Source organism: Mustela lutreola, chromosome 4 (assembly GCF_030435805.1).
Source record: "Mustela lutreola isolate mMusLut2 chromosome 4, mMusLut2.pri, whole genome shotgun sequence".
NCBI classification, from domain to species: Eukaryota; Metazoa; Chordata; class Mammalia; order Carnivora; family Mustelidae; genus Mustela; species Mustela lutreola.
In genome coordinates this window covers 87078356-87096894 of record NC_081293.1, presented here as the reverse complement: position 1 = coordinate 87096894, position 18539 = coordinate 87078356, and the positions used below count along the sequence as shown (strand labels likewise).

The 18539-nt window shown below is 46.0% G+C and overlaps 1 protein-coding gene across 9 annotated transcripts in view; it reads right to left on the bottom strand.

Annotated features, from left to right (window-relative positions):
* The window catches only part of SIPA1L2 (signal induced proliferation associated 1 like 2), a 212770-nt gene that overhangs the window by 53160 nt on the left and 141071 nt on the right, over positions 1-18539 (bottom strand). For all 9 annotated transcript variants that reach the window (XM_059170444.1, XM_059170443.1, XM_059170449.1 and 6 more), the window contains 3 exons: positions 11542-11699; positions 5749-6325; positions 1930-2204 (listed from right to left, as the gene is read on the bottom strand). In XM_059170444.1, coding sequence (XP_059026427.1) covers positions 1930-2204; positions 5749-6325; positions 11542-11699 — 1010 coding nt within the window. The remainder of the gene's footprint in view (positions 1-1929; positions 2205-5748; positions 6326-11541; positions 11700-18539) is intronic.

Here is an 18539-nt window from a genome sequence, read left to right as displayed (position 1 = left end):
ATTATAAATGGGCGAGAAATGTCATTCTTTAACTCAAAAGGAGAATGCAGTAACCTTTTTTGTTTAACTCCACAGCAGTAATCAAGCTCTAAGACAGATACTCACTAGATTTATAAACTCTATTTCCACCAAAGGTAGAAAAACTCTTACTACATGGGAAAACTTCTCAGAACTGACTTAAAATTTATTTTAAAACACTTACTTACACAATATTGTGGCTTCAAAGGTCTAAAGGACTTGCCTTTGGTTATTTCAAAGTCTTGTTTTTAAGAAAATAGTTTCTGTCTTCGATTTCTTTGCCCTTGTATCTCTGTGTGTGATTGGTGGGATTTTTGGAAAGCAAACAGACTGGACGGGACAGAACCTGGTAAGGCAATGAGAAACGTCCCAGATATTTCCCACAACACGCGGCTGCTACTCTCAAGAAGTTCAACCTGTATACATTCAACCTGTATTTTGTAAACCTACTGGGCAGATACAGGAAACGAGGCCACAGAAAGTCCCGCAGGCGGCGAGTGGTAAGAAATCGAACAGAGACGGACTTTGGTGATATTCTGCGTTAGCTAGGGAGCAAGGTGGTATCCCTCTGGTCTGTTTTCTAAAAAAATGTCATGGTTTAGAGCTGTTCTGGCCAATCAACGGTAGCCACCAGCCACGTGTGGCTATGGAAATCTTAATTAACTAATTGAAATGAAAAATGCGCTTTCTCGGTAACACAAGCCACGGCTCAAGCGTGTGGCCATTGTGTGTGTCCAGCGGCTGCTGTTTCAGATGCCACAGTTGTGGACCGTGGTCACTGTGGGAACTGTAGCTGGACATTGCTGGTTCAGAGGATGAAGTCAGGAGAAAAAGTACAAGGAATGACCTCAGTGACCACAGAAGTACGTCTAGAAAGTGGGCACGGTCATCTTGCGATCTTGGAATGGTAAGAATTTCTTTTAGAGCATGGAAAAACTCACATGAACATCCTCAAGTTTTTAAATTAACTAAAATGCGTGGGGTACTGATTATGCCAGAAGGTGCTACATGTTTTAAGTGTATCCTTCTTATTTAATCTTCGTGAGAGTAGACATTATAATCCCCATCTTAGGGACAGCCAACAAGGGTTAGAGAGAGCATGCACAGGACCCGAGATCACACAGCCAAGGCCTGGACTCCAAGCCTGCCTTATCTCTCAAAGGCCAGAGCCTGTAGGGTGGCCTGCAGAAAGGCCCTTGGAGCTGGAGAGAAAGTCTCACAGCTACACTAGCAGTTGCTCCAGCCACAACGGTGGCCTCTGCCCACACAGATGGCTTGTTCCGAATTAGCCTTCTTTCCCCTCTGCACCTAGTATCTTCGGGATGTTGAGCTTGATTATTTTCTACTAACAACGGAACACTCTCACCTACCAATCCCATTCTCTTCCCACTCTCCACCACCCAGCTCTGAGCTTCCAGACAAGGTCCCGAGCCAGTTCACCTAGAATGGAGCCGCTGTCCCTTCACAGAGTCGGCCTCGTGTCCATCCCTCCTCCAGACCTGCAGGCCTGATCGCTTACATACCTGGTTGAGCATCGATGACTTCACGTCACAGAAGGGAATTCTAGTGACACCTGCTAAGGGCTGAGCAATGATAAACCATTTCTTCTCAGATGTGGGCTCTCAGGGGCCCCAGGGCATTGAGCAGGTGCTCTGCTCCTCTGTTAATATCTCAGCCTGCATGTGGGCAATGTCCCTGGAAATGGCTTAGAAAATTAGAGTTGCTCTTTTGTTACATGCTACTAACTTTTTTAAAGCTCTTTTTCAATTGTTCTAATGCTTGATGGGTCCATGCCTTTGGCCCGAGATGCACCCAACTACCCCTTCTGCGGATCCTGCAGGGCGGCAGGGACAGCGCCCACTACAAAAGCCAATGAGGGGTCAGCCCTGCCTCGGGCCTCGCAGGCCTTACCTCCGGGGTGAGCCATCGTCGTGGGGCTGGATGATGACCACCTTCACGGTCACGGAGGTCCGGAGCAGGTCAATCATCTGCTCGTGGGTCAGAGTGGCCACGGCCACCTTGCAGATCTCCACGAGGCGGCTCCCTTGGCGAAGGCCGGCCTTCCAGGCGAAGCCGAAAGGTTCCACGTCTGCAACGATTCCTTCGAAATTCACGTGGAAGCCAAGCTGGCCCAGCCCGTTCCTCCTCAGGGTCATTTCCACGGTCTCGCAGCCTCGGGTCACTATCTGAGCGGGGGACGGAGGGGGAGACTGTGAGACGTTGCTGTGGGGCACCCCCCTCCCCGCTGCCCCCACCAGGTCAGGGTGCATGCACGGGCCTCCCAGCCCTGCCCTCCAATGGCCCAGGTGACACGCTAAGGACATCGCAATGCTGAGTTCACCATAAGCAGCCGTGGCATCGGATGCAGAGAGAACAGTGGACACAAAACAGCGGCTTTACTCTTCAAAGGCACAAATACTCCTGATACAGGCATCCTGCTTTTTCTTAGAAGACACTGACCCCGGAGCTCGTGAGCATCAGACGGGCTCTGGTAACTCCCTCCTCCCCTCCACCATGTCAGCGGGCTTGGCTCCGAAGCACATAAACCCACTGCTCCAGATGGACCGTGGTGACAGCAAAATGTAGGCCTTTGAAACGATGACAGTTTCACCCACTAAACATTAAAAGCTACTCAGACAATTCCATCCAACTTCTACAACGGCCCCAGTCCCTTCCCAGCGAACACACAGAGGGCTGCTCCCAGGAGGGCAGCCTCAGAAGTCAGGATGTTAGGGAATGTGTTCAAGTGCTCCCTACACCAGATGGCCCGCTCTGTCCTCCGGGAAGCCCCCTTGTGGGGGCGAGTTGCCCCTGCTTGCCTGTGTGGTGAGGACCATTAAGTTCCAAGGTGGGCAGGCCCACCAGACTCCTTGGCATCCCCTGACAAGGGCACTGTGCAGGATGGCGCTCTGGTAGGGAGCAGAGACCCTCTCACCCAGCCACCACACCTGCGGGCCACCTCTCCTTCATGGGGTCCACCTTCTGGGGGCCAAGGACAACCCCAAGCAGTGATGGCTTCAGTGCTCTGACCTTCCTGGAGAGTGTGAGTGTGCAGCAGTGCCATGAAAAGGAATGTGGAAGCCAGGTGGTTGGCTTCCCACGCCATGCTCTGAGACCCCGATCGTTACTTAATGCCACCCTCAAAAGTGCCCACGGAGAGTAACGTACACACACGGACAGAAAAACACAGGCTCATTAAATGTTACTCGATGATGACGGCATTGCTTATTTGTGGGAAATCTAAAGTCGGGATGTATCATACCCATACCCCCCAAATCCCAGAGCTCATGCATAAAGTTGCAGTTTAATAAATGCTCTATTTCCAGGAAACACACTCTGAATACCCAGATTCCTGTTCAGTGAGACCTATGAGTGCAAGCACAGCTGTGGGACTGGGCTGGTTAGGTGCATGTCCGCTGTGTCTGTTTCCATGGTTACCCGCACGGGGACACACCCATCGGCTTCCCACAGATCCTCAGGACAGCTGGGGGCTCAGGAAAACAGGGCAAGGCATTGCTGGTCTTCGCGGTCAGGTTTTGAAAGACTGAAGCTTGCAAAGTTATGAACTGAACTAACTGGAAATTATCAGAGAAGGACACACCCTGAATAAAATTTTCCTTCACTTCTTTTTCAACTTTGTTTCAATGACGCTTTCCTACCAAAAGTCTACGTATGTGCGACAGTGCAATTTTCAGGTGAAATTGAGCATCCACACATCAGACTGAGGAGTGAACAGTTAAGCCCTTCCAGGGACCTTTGTGTTTTTTTCTTATTTCTTCCAACAGCCTGCTACCGGCCACACTTTCACCATTTGCCATTTCTTCCTCCCTTCTGTTCCTTGCTTCTTCACCTTTCTAAAGGGTAAGAGAACTGGAGTTCCTTACATACTTACAATGGACTCAATCACCACAGGAAAATGGTGGCTTCCTATCCATGTACCTACCCAAGACTGCCCACATAATCGGTGGGGCCCAGTTCAGGGTCCAACACTATTTAAAACTGGCAACAGCAGAGCACTCAAGCAAGAACCGGCTCTTCCAAGAGCGGGCCCCCCTGAGGGCGGGTCATGGGTTGCACACGACTGCAGCTGGCCCTGCCTATCCCCACTTAGGTGTCGGCTCTCATTCCTTCCTGGGTCTGCACCTGCATAATGGGCACCTTTAATTTTAGTTTCCACCACGATAAAACGCACACCGAATCTACCACCCGCCAGCCAGCACTCGTTCCCCATATCTGCACTACGAAGACGGGATCCTCTTGCCTCCACATCTATACTAACCTCATGTTCCAATCCCTCCACTGTCTGTGGGATGGTTTGTTTCCAAAATCTCCTGCTGCAAGTCATCCTAGACACACAATGTATTTCCTCAAACACGTTCTGGACAGCAGGCACTGCTGTCACATTAGCCACACGACTGCTCTTCTAGAAACACGGCAGAATGGGGTCCACAAAATAGCGAATGGGGAAGGACCTACGAAATGTGCATTTTGGTGGTTGGGGAAATGGTGTTTGTTTGTGTTATATTTTCAGGAGCACAGACTTTGATGACTCAGTGGATCTCCTAAAAAGAACTATTTCCGGTATCACTGAAAGCACAGTACATCTCAAGACCCACAAGGATAACTCGGTTCTCCAGACACATAAACTAATCATGTACTGAATCATCCCCAAATCACATCTCTGTTTGTGCCCGTATACCCGATAATACTGTTGAATGCACTGAGGTCTGTTCCTGTAAATAGCTTCTACAAATAATTAAATTATTTCTCCAAGGCTAGCAGACACTGACTTGATTGTATTGTCTCTAATACATGGTCTTGAATAACAAAGGGGAGATTTATATTTGGTGGGAGGAAAGGGGACAGGAAATGGGTAAAAATCCTCCTTTTTTCATGATCTGTAATTGACTAAATCTTTTCTAAACACTGAAATATACATCCCCTGGGGATAAGATTTAAACATGAGAAATTCTTTTGTCTCAGCATGTTTGGGTTCTTATACTATATCTGATTTATTCCTATTATGGGTTTGACAGACTCGAACTGAAATCTGGATCTTTCTGTGTGAAAATCAGGAGAAGAAATATTAACTGTTATACTCTGTGGACATCATTTAGGGGTTATGTACTAAAAATAACATTGAAAAAAATCTCTTTCAGGACCAATTTTTTTAAAGTCTAACTTAACGGGTAATTCTATAAAACCTCCTTAAGAAACTGTGGCTGGAGAATAATCACATATTTAATCTGGCAGACTAAAGAAAAACACCTGCTAAAAACACTAAAGAAAAACACTAAAACACTAAAGAAAAACACACAGAATGAAAGTTGCAAAGAAGGCACGGTCATTCGTAGGGTCAACAGTAACTGTGTGCCTGCTGGTCTCCCACTGAGAGGATCTGGTCATGCCCGTCTCTATACAAACACACAATATCTAGACAATTCTCTATTTTTTTTCTTTCAGATACCATAAAAATACATCCTGATGTTCCCTTTCGGAAGTTGGCTTAACATTTCCTTTCCAAACACGCTGTAATGGGTGCGTCTCCACCACTCACATATTTAGCAACTGCTCAAAAGGACACAGCATTTAGAGTTAAGCCCTAGAACCATACAAAACAGGAATGCATTCCCTAGCTGCCACAATCATGGCGGATTTTCCAGAGTGGAAGCCATCATAAATCTGGGATCGAAGACCTAAAGATGGTAGGAACACAGAACCTGTACTCACTCCTAATCGCTGGACGATTTCCCTGACGTCTTCAGCACAGTTGTCCACGGAGGACAGAAGAATACATTCCCCCCGCTCGTAGAACACTTTGATGCTCATTAATCCCGATGTCCACCCGATGACGTCCCTGCAGGAACAGTTAAATACAACGTTCTTGGAGTCCTTTTCAATCAACATTATGAACTCATTGGAAATCCCAAGAAGACATTCGATGTCAGCAGACTGGCCGAAGTCCCGAGCTATGACGTGCCACATGATTGCTCCGACGCTGAACAAATGGGCATCCTTCCTTGGCTTCACTTTCTCCTTTTTCTTTGCGCCCAGTGTAATGAAGCTGAATTTCACAGACGTGTCCACAGTAGCGGTCGTCACAAAGTTCTCCGCCAGATCCTTCAAGTACTCTTGCCTCGTTCGAGTGGCCATCGCTCGGAACTTTTCTGACTTATGGGCTGCGTTTTCTGCATTGATCACTTTGGCTAAAAGGAAGTCCCGAAAAACAGCTGACTTTGGAAAAGTTACTCCTTTGGGAATTGGTGGACCAAACGGTGGCACATCTTTTGATCTAGAAACTCCAACACTGAGAAAGGGAAGAAAAAGAAAAAGGAAACAAGATGAGTGTTAATACTGTAATATTTACCTTCAGTAAACATGACAATACTCTCAACTTAGGCTATCTGTTTTGTAGCTTTCTGTTATATACTAACTTCTGGATGCCCAGGGTTTGTGTGTTTGTTTTTCTAACTCAGATGGGCTGGTGCTCTAACTCTGCAGCTGGTCATCACTGGGAAAGACACTGATGCTTCCAACAGAAATGAGGTCATGAGCCCCACATGGCTGCTTGGGATCTCACGGGTAGTGGACACCATGATCACACTTCACAGGGTCAAAAGTTTTAGGTGTCCCATTTTTGTAGGAAATGCTCACTTGGTCACATTTGGAAAATGTCCGTGAAAGTTTTATAGGGGTAAAATTTTAAGAGATTGCAAGGACCAAGAAGATCAAGTGTGGAGTGACAGTAACAACCACCTTAATGTGTCCAAACCGACAGTGATGCTCCCCGACATCAGGCAGAATGTGTCAAACCCGTCTTGGGATGAGACCAACTACAAAGACTGAATTAATGGTCATCGACGAAGGACTGGACTGAGGGAACAACGAATCCCAGAGCAACGACAGCATCTACTGCCCAACGACAGGGCAGCTATGGAGAAACCGAGAAGCAATACTAATGCCACGTCTGCCCGGGCAGATGCTCCCTGTGTTGCAGTAAACAAAGGAAGCAATCCGGGATTCGTCGTCGCCATCGCCGAAATCCTGGAACGCGGCGAACTGAGGGAAGAAAGAATTCTGTCCAGATCTGTGCTGCTGGGTGTCTGGAAAGTGGCTGGTTAGACTCTTAAAAAGATCACAGTCTCCGGCTCTCTCTCACCTTTGCTTTCATCCGCACACTCCGCAGAAGAGCGAGTCACTTCCGGGGAGCCGGGCTGTGGATGGAAGACTGGCGGCAGGGGATTCCCCACTCTCACGTGACACCTTGTAGGATTCCCTTTGGGACAGAGGAACCTAATCCATCCAGGGACGGCCGCGCGTGCATGAAACCAGACAATGATGGGGCAGACTCAACTCGTGTTCTCAAAGGAAGGTGGTGGAAGTGCTACAGAGGCTGACATGTCTTCGGGACCAACCTCATAGCGGACTCATCTCCCCCGCCACCCTCCACGACTAGCCTTAGAGCGGACATTCCAGACTGCGTAGGAATTAACTGGTCCTCAGGTTTTAACTCTCAGAGAGCCGTCACAAAGCTAGCTGGCCCTGCGATGAGGCTGACCACACCTTGTTGCTTCTCCTCTAAACCAGTCAGTGGAATCACGTGGCCGATCTCCGCACTGGGACCGGCCATCCCAGGAAACTCACGTGATCACATCCCCTAATTTTTTTTTTTTCTCCTTCCAGTAATGATTACAGATTTCTGGAAGAATTTTACCCACAGAAGGCCCGGGAGGTCCACTCTCACGTGACACCTTGTAGGATGATTTTTTTTGTACTTAGCTCTGTGGATCTCAAGCTACTCTGGCTGCAGGGTGCACACACTTAAGCCAAAGCCTCAGGGAAAACTTTTTATCTAAATATGTTCCCCAAAAGCGCTTACTGAGGAGCTCTGCAGGGGTTAGAGGGCAGTATCTTATAAAAGGGCAATTGATTTTGTCCCATATTATTGACCCTAATATCTAACGGGAAGTTCCTTCCACCATGCACAGCATATTAACAACTCGATCAGCTGGAATCCTGTGTATCTCAGATCCAAGCTGTACAAGAAAAGCAGCCAGAATTGAGGTCTCACTACTCAAGAATTACTAATGGGGGGCGCCTGGGTGGCTCAGTGGGTTGGGCCGCTGCCTTTGGCTCAGGTCATGATCTCAGGGTCCTGGGATCGAGCCCCGCATCGGGCTCTCTGCTCAGCAGGGAGCCTGCTTCCCTCTCTCTCTCCCTCTCTGCCTGCCTCTCCATCTATTTGTGATTTCTCTCTGTAAAATAAATAAATAAAATCTTTAAAAAAAAAAAAAAAAAAAGAATTACTAATGGTATTATGGAATGGAGATCAATTAGAGATTGCTGGTACCGAAGTTTATAGAATTCTTTCAAACAGAACTGAGGTCAGAGGAATGTCCTTGGCCAGATTTAGATGATTTCCAATGGGCTGAAACAAGAAAGTGTTTCAGAATTTTCTTTCTTTCTTTCTTTTTTTAAGATTTTATTTATTTATATGAGAGAGAGAGAGACAGAGTGCGTGCATGCGGGGACAAGGGGAGGCGGGAGGAGAGGTGAAGAGAGAGAATCTCATGCAGACTTCCTGCAGAGCACAGAGCCTGATGCGGGGGCTTGATCTCACCACCCTGAGACCATGACCTGAGCTGAAATCAACAGCTGGACACTTAACCAAACTGGGCCACCTAGGTGCCTCTCAGAATTTCTTATTTTAGCCAAGTAACTTGATGGCATAGCTAAATGTAAGACCCCCCCCCCCCTACCCCCCCGGAAAGGAACAACACGAAAGTGAGCATTCCTGGATACGCAAGTGAAAGGGTTCTGGGAAAGCAGAATGGTGGTGGGCAGATGCCCCACAGCTTGCCTAGAGGCTCTGAGCTGGTGACTCATCCCTCCATGCCTCAGTTTCCTCATCCACAGCATGGAGGTTAGACCGTGCCATTCTCAAAAGGCCACGGTGAGCATGAAACCAAATATTGCAGGCAAAGCTATTATGATGCAGACTGCTCTATTATTAGTAGTATCACAATCACCGCTTTGGTCATTGATTTAACACTACCATCTAATTTTTGACAGGAGGGACTATGCTTTAAATTTTTGAAAAGGGAACCCGTTGCTTTGGACAGATACCGTTTCACTCTTACTCGACGAGCTACCAAGCTACACAGCGAGCAGTGTACGCATTCGTTTACCACGGGATTCATGTGGCGAAGAGTTTGTCTTGGAAAGTATACAAACACGTCAGTCCCTCAAGGTTAGCTCTGCATCGGCTCTTGCTGATAAAATTAAAGTTAAGTTTGCTTTTTGAAGACTTTAGACTACGATGATGGTACATGGAGCTCTTGGGATGCTGCCCCGTCGTCTCTCTCTAGGCTCCAAGAGACCCAGCCTTACTTCCTAGGAACCCTGCTACATCCATGGGAGGTGCCTCAGATGACCTCTGGAAGGTAAGCACATGCCTTTCTGTGTTTCTGGCGTTGCCAGACATGACGGTTTTTATCAGTAGAGACCATCTTCACCCAACGTTATTTGTGGGTCAGGAGACCTGGACCGTTTTTTTACCCTTCCCTTGGAAACTATTTTAATGAATTTACTTTGTCACTGGTGAGTTTTGAGGAATAGCATATGAAAGAATCCTATAAGGGGATTTTGGAAAATGTGAGCACCGTAAGGTTATTCCATGGGACAGAGTTCATGTGGCCTCGTGAAATGTTAGGGGATTGATTTGACGACAGTATTCAAGAAGATTAGTACTGACTCGTGGAGGAACACTCATGAAGTTTTTAAGCATGATCGGTATGAATGTGTATGAGGCACTTCTCAAAATTTGAGGCATTCTACTCACTTTATGCTTGAATCTCATTAGCAAATGGTAATTAAGTGATACCCACATGGTTTCTTAAAAACCAACGATTCCACAGTTGGGTGACTTGCACAATGCTAACCTCTATCATAGGAAACCGGCCACAGTCTGCTTTAATTATCAGTAAGATCTACATCTAGCCCAGTACTGGTTTCAACGTCCCTCCCTAGTCATTTTATTAAAATCTGAAAACCTGAAACAAATGAAAACAGACATTACTGCTAACTTAAAGATTTTTGGTGCTCACGAACCGCCTCGTGACAGAAGTATAAACTAAAATGGAAAGTAATTAAAAATACTTGATTTGACCTAAAAACAGCAGCCAATAAAATAACACCAAATTCTATAAAGCCTTAGGCTTACGTTTCTCATCTATTATGAAGGTTCATTTAAGATTAGTCTCCATAATTACCATTCATCGGGTGAGATCTCAGAAGAATCATCCCACTTACCATGTTTGTACCAACATTATCTGTTTTAAACCTATGCTTGAGATAGGAGACGTCATACTTGTTATAAACGGCATTTTTTAAGGAAGTGCTGGGCATTCAGGCCAGTGGTCTTCCGCCAAGATGTGACTCAGGGATCACACAGATGCTCAGGTCAATTTCACTTCTGTGACATCACCGTACCACACAGCAGGGTCGGAGAATGAGCCCATTTAACAAGCTGTGAGGCGACATTCGGGCTAAGAATGACCAGTTTATAGACTCTGTGTTCCTTTGAGATGGGCTGGGCGTGGGGCAGGGATATAAAACCAGCAACATCTAACACACAGACCAGTTTCTCTGTGTTTAGGAGAGCACGCCCTACAGTCCTCCCCGTCCCCTCCCAGCGCACATGCATGCGCCCCACTTGGCCCAGAAGGCGGCTGAAACAGCACTTACAGTTTTAGGATGATAAAGGGAAATGACTTTTGGGGAGTGCCAGGAACACTAACAGGTGTTCTACAGAATTTCTGCTATTTATTCTACACGCTCAGGTAGGTACTCTTATCCTCAACTTTAAGTGAATGAATGAAAGTTTCCAAAATTAAAGTAACTTGTACAAAGCACAGCGGACAGCACAGCGGGATTCTAAACCCAGGTCGGACACCCGCCCTTCTACCCCACAAGGCGAGATCTTCTAGGGGCAACTACCTCCCCCGAAAGGGGAGGGCAGAGGAAACAGAAACATGCGGCTCGGGATTCGGAGGCACACGCACGGCCTTTGGAAATCACCAATGCGAGCGTCAACTCTGGTCCCGGGAGCCCCGAGGGAGGGAGTGTTTCCAAGATCTTGGATGAGAAGCAGTGCTTTCCCACTACCACCATTACTTCCGCTTGGGAAGAGCTGAAATGGCCACATCAGCCACCTCGGAGGCTGGGATCAACAAAGCTCTGGTTCCAGCAGTGGCTGTATGCAGTTTTTAAGGGGAAAACTGAGGAAACCTGTAATCTACAATTTTGAATGCCCAGGCATTTCGCTGCTCAAAATGGGAAGGAGGCAATTATTTCATACAGAAGGCACCTGAGTGAAGACAGTGGACATATAATTAGGAAAAGAACCAAAAAAAGGATAATTATGGGGCTAGAGAGAATAATTGGAAAACAAAGATATTTTAGGAGACAGGGTGCTGCTGAAATCCAGCCAACGGAATGGAAGACCGGGGTCTGCTTGCTCACCTGTAACACACGTTCTCGGTGCACGGGTTGTGCACTTTGACGATGACAAAGACGTGCTGGAAATGGGATCGGATGCTTCTCGGAGTAAAAGGAAGTGCTCCGGGCTCTTGGAAGACAATGGTCACAATGTCATTTCCGATATGCCTTTTCCTCAGAAGCTGCAGTCAGGAAAGAGAACATATACAGTTCCAGACACAGTTTTCCATAAAGATAAAACACGGCCAGATATTTAACTCGCTCCTCTGTCCATGTTAAAGGACTGATTCGGAAAGCAAAAGCCTCTCTCTGAAAGTCAGCGCTCCTCAAGGGGACACCAGAATAGCAAAATGGGCTGCATCTGAAACATCTATGGAAAGACAAGCTGAACGCAGTTCATCTCTTGGAGCTTTAAAATTCAACTCCTTCTCGCCTTGAGCTTTCCCACTGATCTACTAAGTCCTTAGCACTAAAAAGGCTTTCAGGAATTTGTTTTAAAGGTTTTATTTATTTATTTTTGAAGGAGAGCACAAGCAGGGGAGAAGGGCAGAGGAAGAGGGAGAAGCAGGCTCCCTGCTCAACAGGGAGTAGGACTGGAGGGGCAGGGGCTAGATCCCTGATTCCCTGGGAACTGAGATCATGACCTGAGCCAAAGGCAGAGGCTTCAATGACTGAGCCAGCCAGGCACACCCGCTTTCAAGAATTTTATGGTTTAAGCTCTCTTCAGCTTAAAGCAAGGAGACAGAGTGAAAGAGAGGGTACAGATTTGCTGAAAGTCCTACACCAGCCTGTGAGGGCCTTCCCTGGTGTCTTGTGCTCCCCCGCAGCCCTGTCTACGACAACACAGAGAGACTGCTACTGCACTGGCGAATTTACGATTCAAACTACTTCACTGAAATCCGGCCTTTCAAATGGGATTCGGAAACACAGAATTCTACCAGGTTAACGGCTGGAAAACTCCATGGTGTATAATCTTACACATTCCAAATGTGGCAGGAGACAAGGAACCCCAGAGCAGCAACACTTTATTATTATGGTGATTATTTTTATTTATTTTTTATTTTTATTTTTGAGTAATGACACTTCCATGTAACACTCCGTTTTTCATTCTCCTTTCGCCCAGAATGTTCCCTTCGCCGCAAGGTGATCCTGGACAACTCAGGGCTCTAAGTCAGGTATCTCGTCCCCTGAAAGGAACTTCCCTGGGAAGCCTGCATAGGCAACTCCAGCCACACACCCGGTCTACTTTGAGGGCATTAGTTGTAACAGAACCAGGCTGATAGTTGATTTACTTCTCCCACATCAGGTCATCACCATCGGGAGGGCAGGAGACATGTCTTGGTGACTGCTAGATCCCAGGACCCTGCTATCATGACCTGAGCCAAAGGCAGATGCTTAACGGACTGTGAGTTCCTGGTTTCTGATGGTCTGTCTGGGACACAGCCGGCACCCAGCGCAGTTGCCGAAGGCATACCTGACTGGTGCAGACACGGGATCCCAGCCACACCACGCTGTGCAATAAAACCATGAACGCAGGTCGATAAACCCGTATACTGGGCACTCTCTAAGTTGACGCAAGCAAAACCACAGTGTCCGTGCTCACCAAGTTTGTGATCTTCAGTTTTAATAGATAAAATAATCTTTATAGGAGCTGGTGATGTAACGGCAGGAATGTGATAATCTCAGGTAGTAAATCTCTCTTGACTAGCAGTAACAAAGGCAACGAGCTTGCTCTTAAATTTATTTGGCACCTATACAACTCAGCCTCACCCTAAAGAGCATTAAGTTCAACTCTTAAAGCCTTTTCAACCCAGATACAAAGAAGATTTCATTGTCGGGCCCCAGACTTTTGATTTCACATGATAAAAGGTCTGGGAACTTGGGGATGAAATGTTCCTTCTTCCAGGGTTCTCTGATATGCCAGTTAAATCACTGATTCATATGCCGAGAAACTCCCATTTAAATCATCAGGGTTCAAGTTCACACACACACACACACACAAGTCGCTTTCCTGTCTGGGTGAAGATTTGAAACCTACGTTAACACAGACTCAATGAGCCATCTCTAAATTTAAGAATGTTTGCTAAATAAGTCAAAATGTGCCATTTTGGACGCATGTTAAAAAAAAAAAATCAGTAGCCAACGAGGTCCTCTACACGGTGTGATTATTTCTCCTTACTACAGCGGACACAGATGATAATCACGATAAAAGTGTCATGTAAAGAGAACGGAAGCAAGGGTACGTATATATCTAAAACAAACATCAGCAGACACGCTGGAAATCGTACTAGATGATGATGTTCTTCCCTCGTTGCCACAATAACTGAAGTACAGGGTTCCCAGGTATTAAAATAGGACAAGGGAAAATCAGGAACGAATGAAAAGTTAAAAAATAAATGTCTTTTAAATACCTAACACCACGGTTCAATGTATCTGTTGAACACGGCACACAAAAGCTGACTCTGTGGTAGACTTAACGTCCTTGAAACACAAGAGTTCTCAGATCAAAGGGCAGAAGACAGTGCGCACCACGGCCAAAGCCACGCTGTGAATTCTGCAGCCCTTCCTCCTACGTGGGTGCGGTGTAACCCCCCACCCTTGGCCGGCCCTCTCAGTTACGTGCGTGGGGCAGGCGTGAACGTGTGAGTCTGCGTGTCCTCACTCTTGAAGGAACCACAGCGAACAGGACAACCGTTCCCATCCATTGGCTCTTCGTCTGGAAGGAAGACACCGGGTCCGGGTCTCTACTTCCCAGCACAGGATTACTGAAAGCACCACTTAAAAGGCTGGTTCCCTCAACAACGTGTCCCTTTCTAAGCATATTCTTTGGCTTTGTAAAACGGGCTTTGTAAAACAGGTGTTTAATGGTCTGGTTAATGGAACCAGGGTCACAAAATGTAGTTGGCAAAACAGTAAAGTGCGTGGGGCGGGAGGGGCGGGGAGTAAGGTGATTCATTAAGAAGGGCAAAATCTGAAACTCTTTGTAGGAGAATACAATAAGAAAACTTAACACCTTGCCCATTAACGAGATGCTTGGCTTTGTTGAGAGGCTGAAGAAAAAGAACATCTGGAAAGTTCACCGAAACACTTTCAAGTGCTTTCCAGGATTTTGCCAAACATCAAATAACCTAAGTAACTTCGCAAGCTTCTTATCTAAAGGTAAATATTTTCTTTCGTTGTTAGTGATGTGTTTTTTCCAACTAGCCAGTGAGGTTCTGTGTCCGGAGTTCAGGACTAGAAGGGGAAAGGGGACGGCAGCCCAGCAGGTGGTGAAGGGGAGCCCCTGGGTCCCCGAGCCCCCTCTGCACTATTTGGGGGATGAAGGAACGGTGACTTGTAGGGCTAACTCCTCCTTTCCAGACATGAAGGTCCCAACACGTTTCAGCGCCAAAAGAACCACTTTCTCATCTCTGACTGTAAGAATGAGTTACAAATAAATACTGCGTGAGACAGATTTACATAGTCCGTCCTGCAAAATTTCCAATGCTTGAGTCCAGCAGCGAAATGGGCATAAGCTCTTGTTATGACAAGAGAAGTGAAATGTGATTCCTCACCCAATTCTACAGCAAAAAGCATCCAGATGCGACAGAAAATGCAAGCTTCAGGTTTATTCTCCACTCCCTAACCAAACTCCAGGGCTCCCCAGGACCAGTTTTAACTCGATGCACCCATCCAAACTGAGTGAAAGCTGTCCGGTAGCCCCGCTTGGATCAGAGGAGGCATCAAGTCGAGCTAGGTCAGACCTATCAGCCTCTGTGCAGACAGGCTTGTTTGTTACTTTTTTCTTGGCTTAGTAAAGGTAGAGAAAGCATTTTGCACCTCATTCTGGAGGGGTGGGGGAAGCAGTCTGCACACTATGGAAGAAATGCAGTTGGATGTGGTTCACAAGTTTCTAGGAATCAGAATTAGTGAAGAGAAAGTGTAATTTGAAACTAGAAATGGCTGCGATCTCCGGAGAGAGTCTCCTGTCTTAAGAAGCAAATAGGTAAAAATTTGCGTGATTTCAAAGGGAAAAATGTATCATTTAATAATCTTATATGTTCTGAAATTCAAAGAGATGAGCCCCGAACTGAGCAAAAAATTAAATGTATCCCCATGAAAACCGATCACAAGTCCTGGATCTCAGCCCTTGGGTTGGAATCTGAAGTCCTGTGGGTAGGAGCCGGGCTGAGCAAGCCTCCTTTGACCCGCGCCTTCCCACCCCTCTGACCTTGTCACCCACCCTACCTCTCCCAGACAACCACCTTGTCCCTCTGACAGGCTAGTTTTTCCTGTCACAGGCACTTTGCACTTGCTAACCCTCTGCTTGGAAGTTTCTCCCCCAAACACAGAGGGCGAGCTTCTCCCCCTTCAGAGACCTTCCTAATTCTGCACATGTACACACAACACACACAACACACACACACACACACACACACACACACACACACCCTCACGTACTCATTACTCAAGACTCAACACCAGTCGTTAAGAGTTTTGATTTTTAAGAGATATCTAGAGTTTCCTGTGGAAAGTAGAAACATGAACGTAGATTCTAATAAGAAAGAGAGGGAAACCAACATACGTGACCACATAAATTCACAAAATCTATACTCAGGGCAAGCCTTCCCTACCTCCTCACCACAAAAAAGGTGAAAGCTAGGTTAACCACTCTTATCTCAGATCATCAAGATCATATTAAATTTAATTGCCATTTCAAGGATTCATTGTGGAGTACTATATATAACCAATATAAAATATTGTATAAAATATTTAATATAAAACATATATTTTACCAATTGGAAGCATATATGTACAAACCAGTTAAGTGAGCCAGGCTGAGTATTTCATAAATAAACAGAAATAAACCAAGAAAGTAGGTTTTTAATGATTTAATAATAAAGTGAAGATAAGAGGAATTTGGAGATACGAGTATTTCTGACAGCCGGCAGCCCAACCCTATTGAAACAATCATGCTTATGGTCCTGCACAAGTACACATTCCTATTTAGGGCCTGGGGATAAATCAAATCATGGAAAGCTGAATAATCATTTTATTCTTCCAAAATATTCCAAATGATTATTTATAGGTGAACACAAGTACAGGCAGGACTGTTCGTACTGTAATTTAACGAGGCAGACTCCTCCTGTATATGAATGGTTTCTTAGCAGTCCCAATTAGGGACCCACAGAAGTGCACAAACCCCCTAAGACAAGCCAGCCATCTATCCAAATTAGATAGAGAAAGGGTTCCAGCCTGGCTCAGACCTAACAAGCTATGTCTCTGTTACCTCTGCAGAGGTCAAGGCTGTCCCTAGGCTAACACCAGTATTCTTCAAATGGAAGCTCAGAGACCTCGGAGCTTGGCCTTCTTCCTTAGGGACCTCTTGGGGGCTTGGACATCCCTTTCAAGGAGAGCAGCTCTAACTGTATGCATGCATTTAAAAAAAAAATCATAATTTACTGTGTGCCAGGCTCCATGCTACCTGTATTCATTTTATATACCGAGACTGAAGAAAAGGTCTCTGTCCCAGCGAAGTCTGAAGCCAATTTGTGGCATTCTCTCCACCGATAACGCCCCATGATGGCTGCTCTATGATCTGTCTACGGGACTAACAGAGGGGAAGCACATGGTGGAGACAGCCCTGGGAGACAGAATCCGACCACCAGACTGGCCCAGAGAGACTGATGGGTCTTCAAGGAAGAGGGAAAACTGCTCCAAGAGTGGGCTCTCTTATCACTCCCTGGGGCTGGCTAGGTTTTCTTTGCAGGAGTCATACATTCCAAACACTGAACTCTTTTGCAACAGTGGTAAACTCTCTCAAGACTTTTAATACATCTTGGAATCGGCTTTCAGCTTGATTTATTACAAGAACAAACACAAGAAATAATATCTGATGTTGACGAGTCTGGACCAGTTAAATAGTCACAGATACCATGGTGCTAATGAGGCCAAAGTTACAGGCACTGCTCATGTACAGGCCAGAGAACTTTGCTAAGTTCACTGGCCTCAAACTGCACTCAGGAGCCCAGCTGGTCATTTCAGACATTTCTACCCCTGGTACTGAGATAATCTGTGGGCATGGTGGGGCGGGTGGGAGAGGTTGAAAGGGCCAGTACAACCTGTAACAAATTTGGAGTACACGTTTGAAGACTGCACAGTAGCAACATTTATCTACAAACAGAATATTCTGGTAACAACCCAGGAGTAGCAAAATATTAAATGCCAAAGTAAAGATAATTTTGTGAATTTATTGATAAATTAGCCCCTTAATTTCTTACCTATCTAGGCCTTAGTTTCTCATACCAGAGCTCTAGGATTGGGAACAGGAAAATGAAATGCAAATTAAGTCATTTAAAAAGCTTGCACTTTATATCTAATAAATGATGAAATAGTAACCGTGGCTGAAACTTACTGAGCATGCTCTGTGTCAGGCACCATTAAATGCCTTATACGTATTAGCTCATCTAATTCTAGCCACCATCTATGAAAGGTTCATTTATTCCTTGGACAAATGTTTATCCCCTGCCTACCGTGCTCAGGGTAGCATTCAGGGTGCACAGGGACACCTTGATGAAGAAACGAGATCAAAGTCCCTGCATTCAGGAATAAACTAAGGCACAGAAAATTGTGCCCAAGGTCACAAAACTGGTAGTTGGGATTCAAATCCAGATCGTGTGGCTCCAGAATTCTTGCTCTGTTAACAACTACATTTTTCTATGGAAGCCAATTTTCCACCTAGAAGCAGGAAGTACCCTAGAATTACAGAAATCAGACACAAAGAGGGACATGCTATGAATTGCCTAGTTCAAGTATCAAGTCTGCCCACTGCCAAACCTGTAGAAAGTTCTCTATAATCCAGCATTTTTTTTTTTACTCTGACCCCAGGTGCAGCTCCAGAATCCTTAACACAGTTTTCCAAGTAGCCACTGCTGGCCGTCTGAACCAGGTCTGCATTATATAATTAATCCAGTTTCTTGAGAGGCTAAGATCTTACCCAAAGGTACAAGGCAAGTGACTGGCTATGGCAAGTTCAGAATATG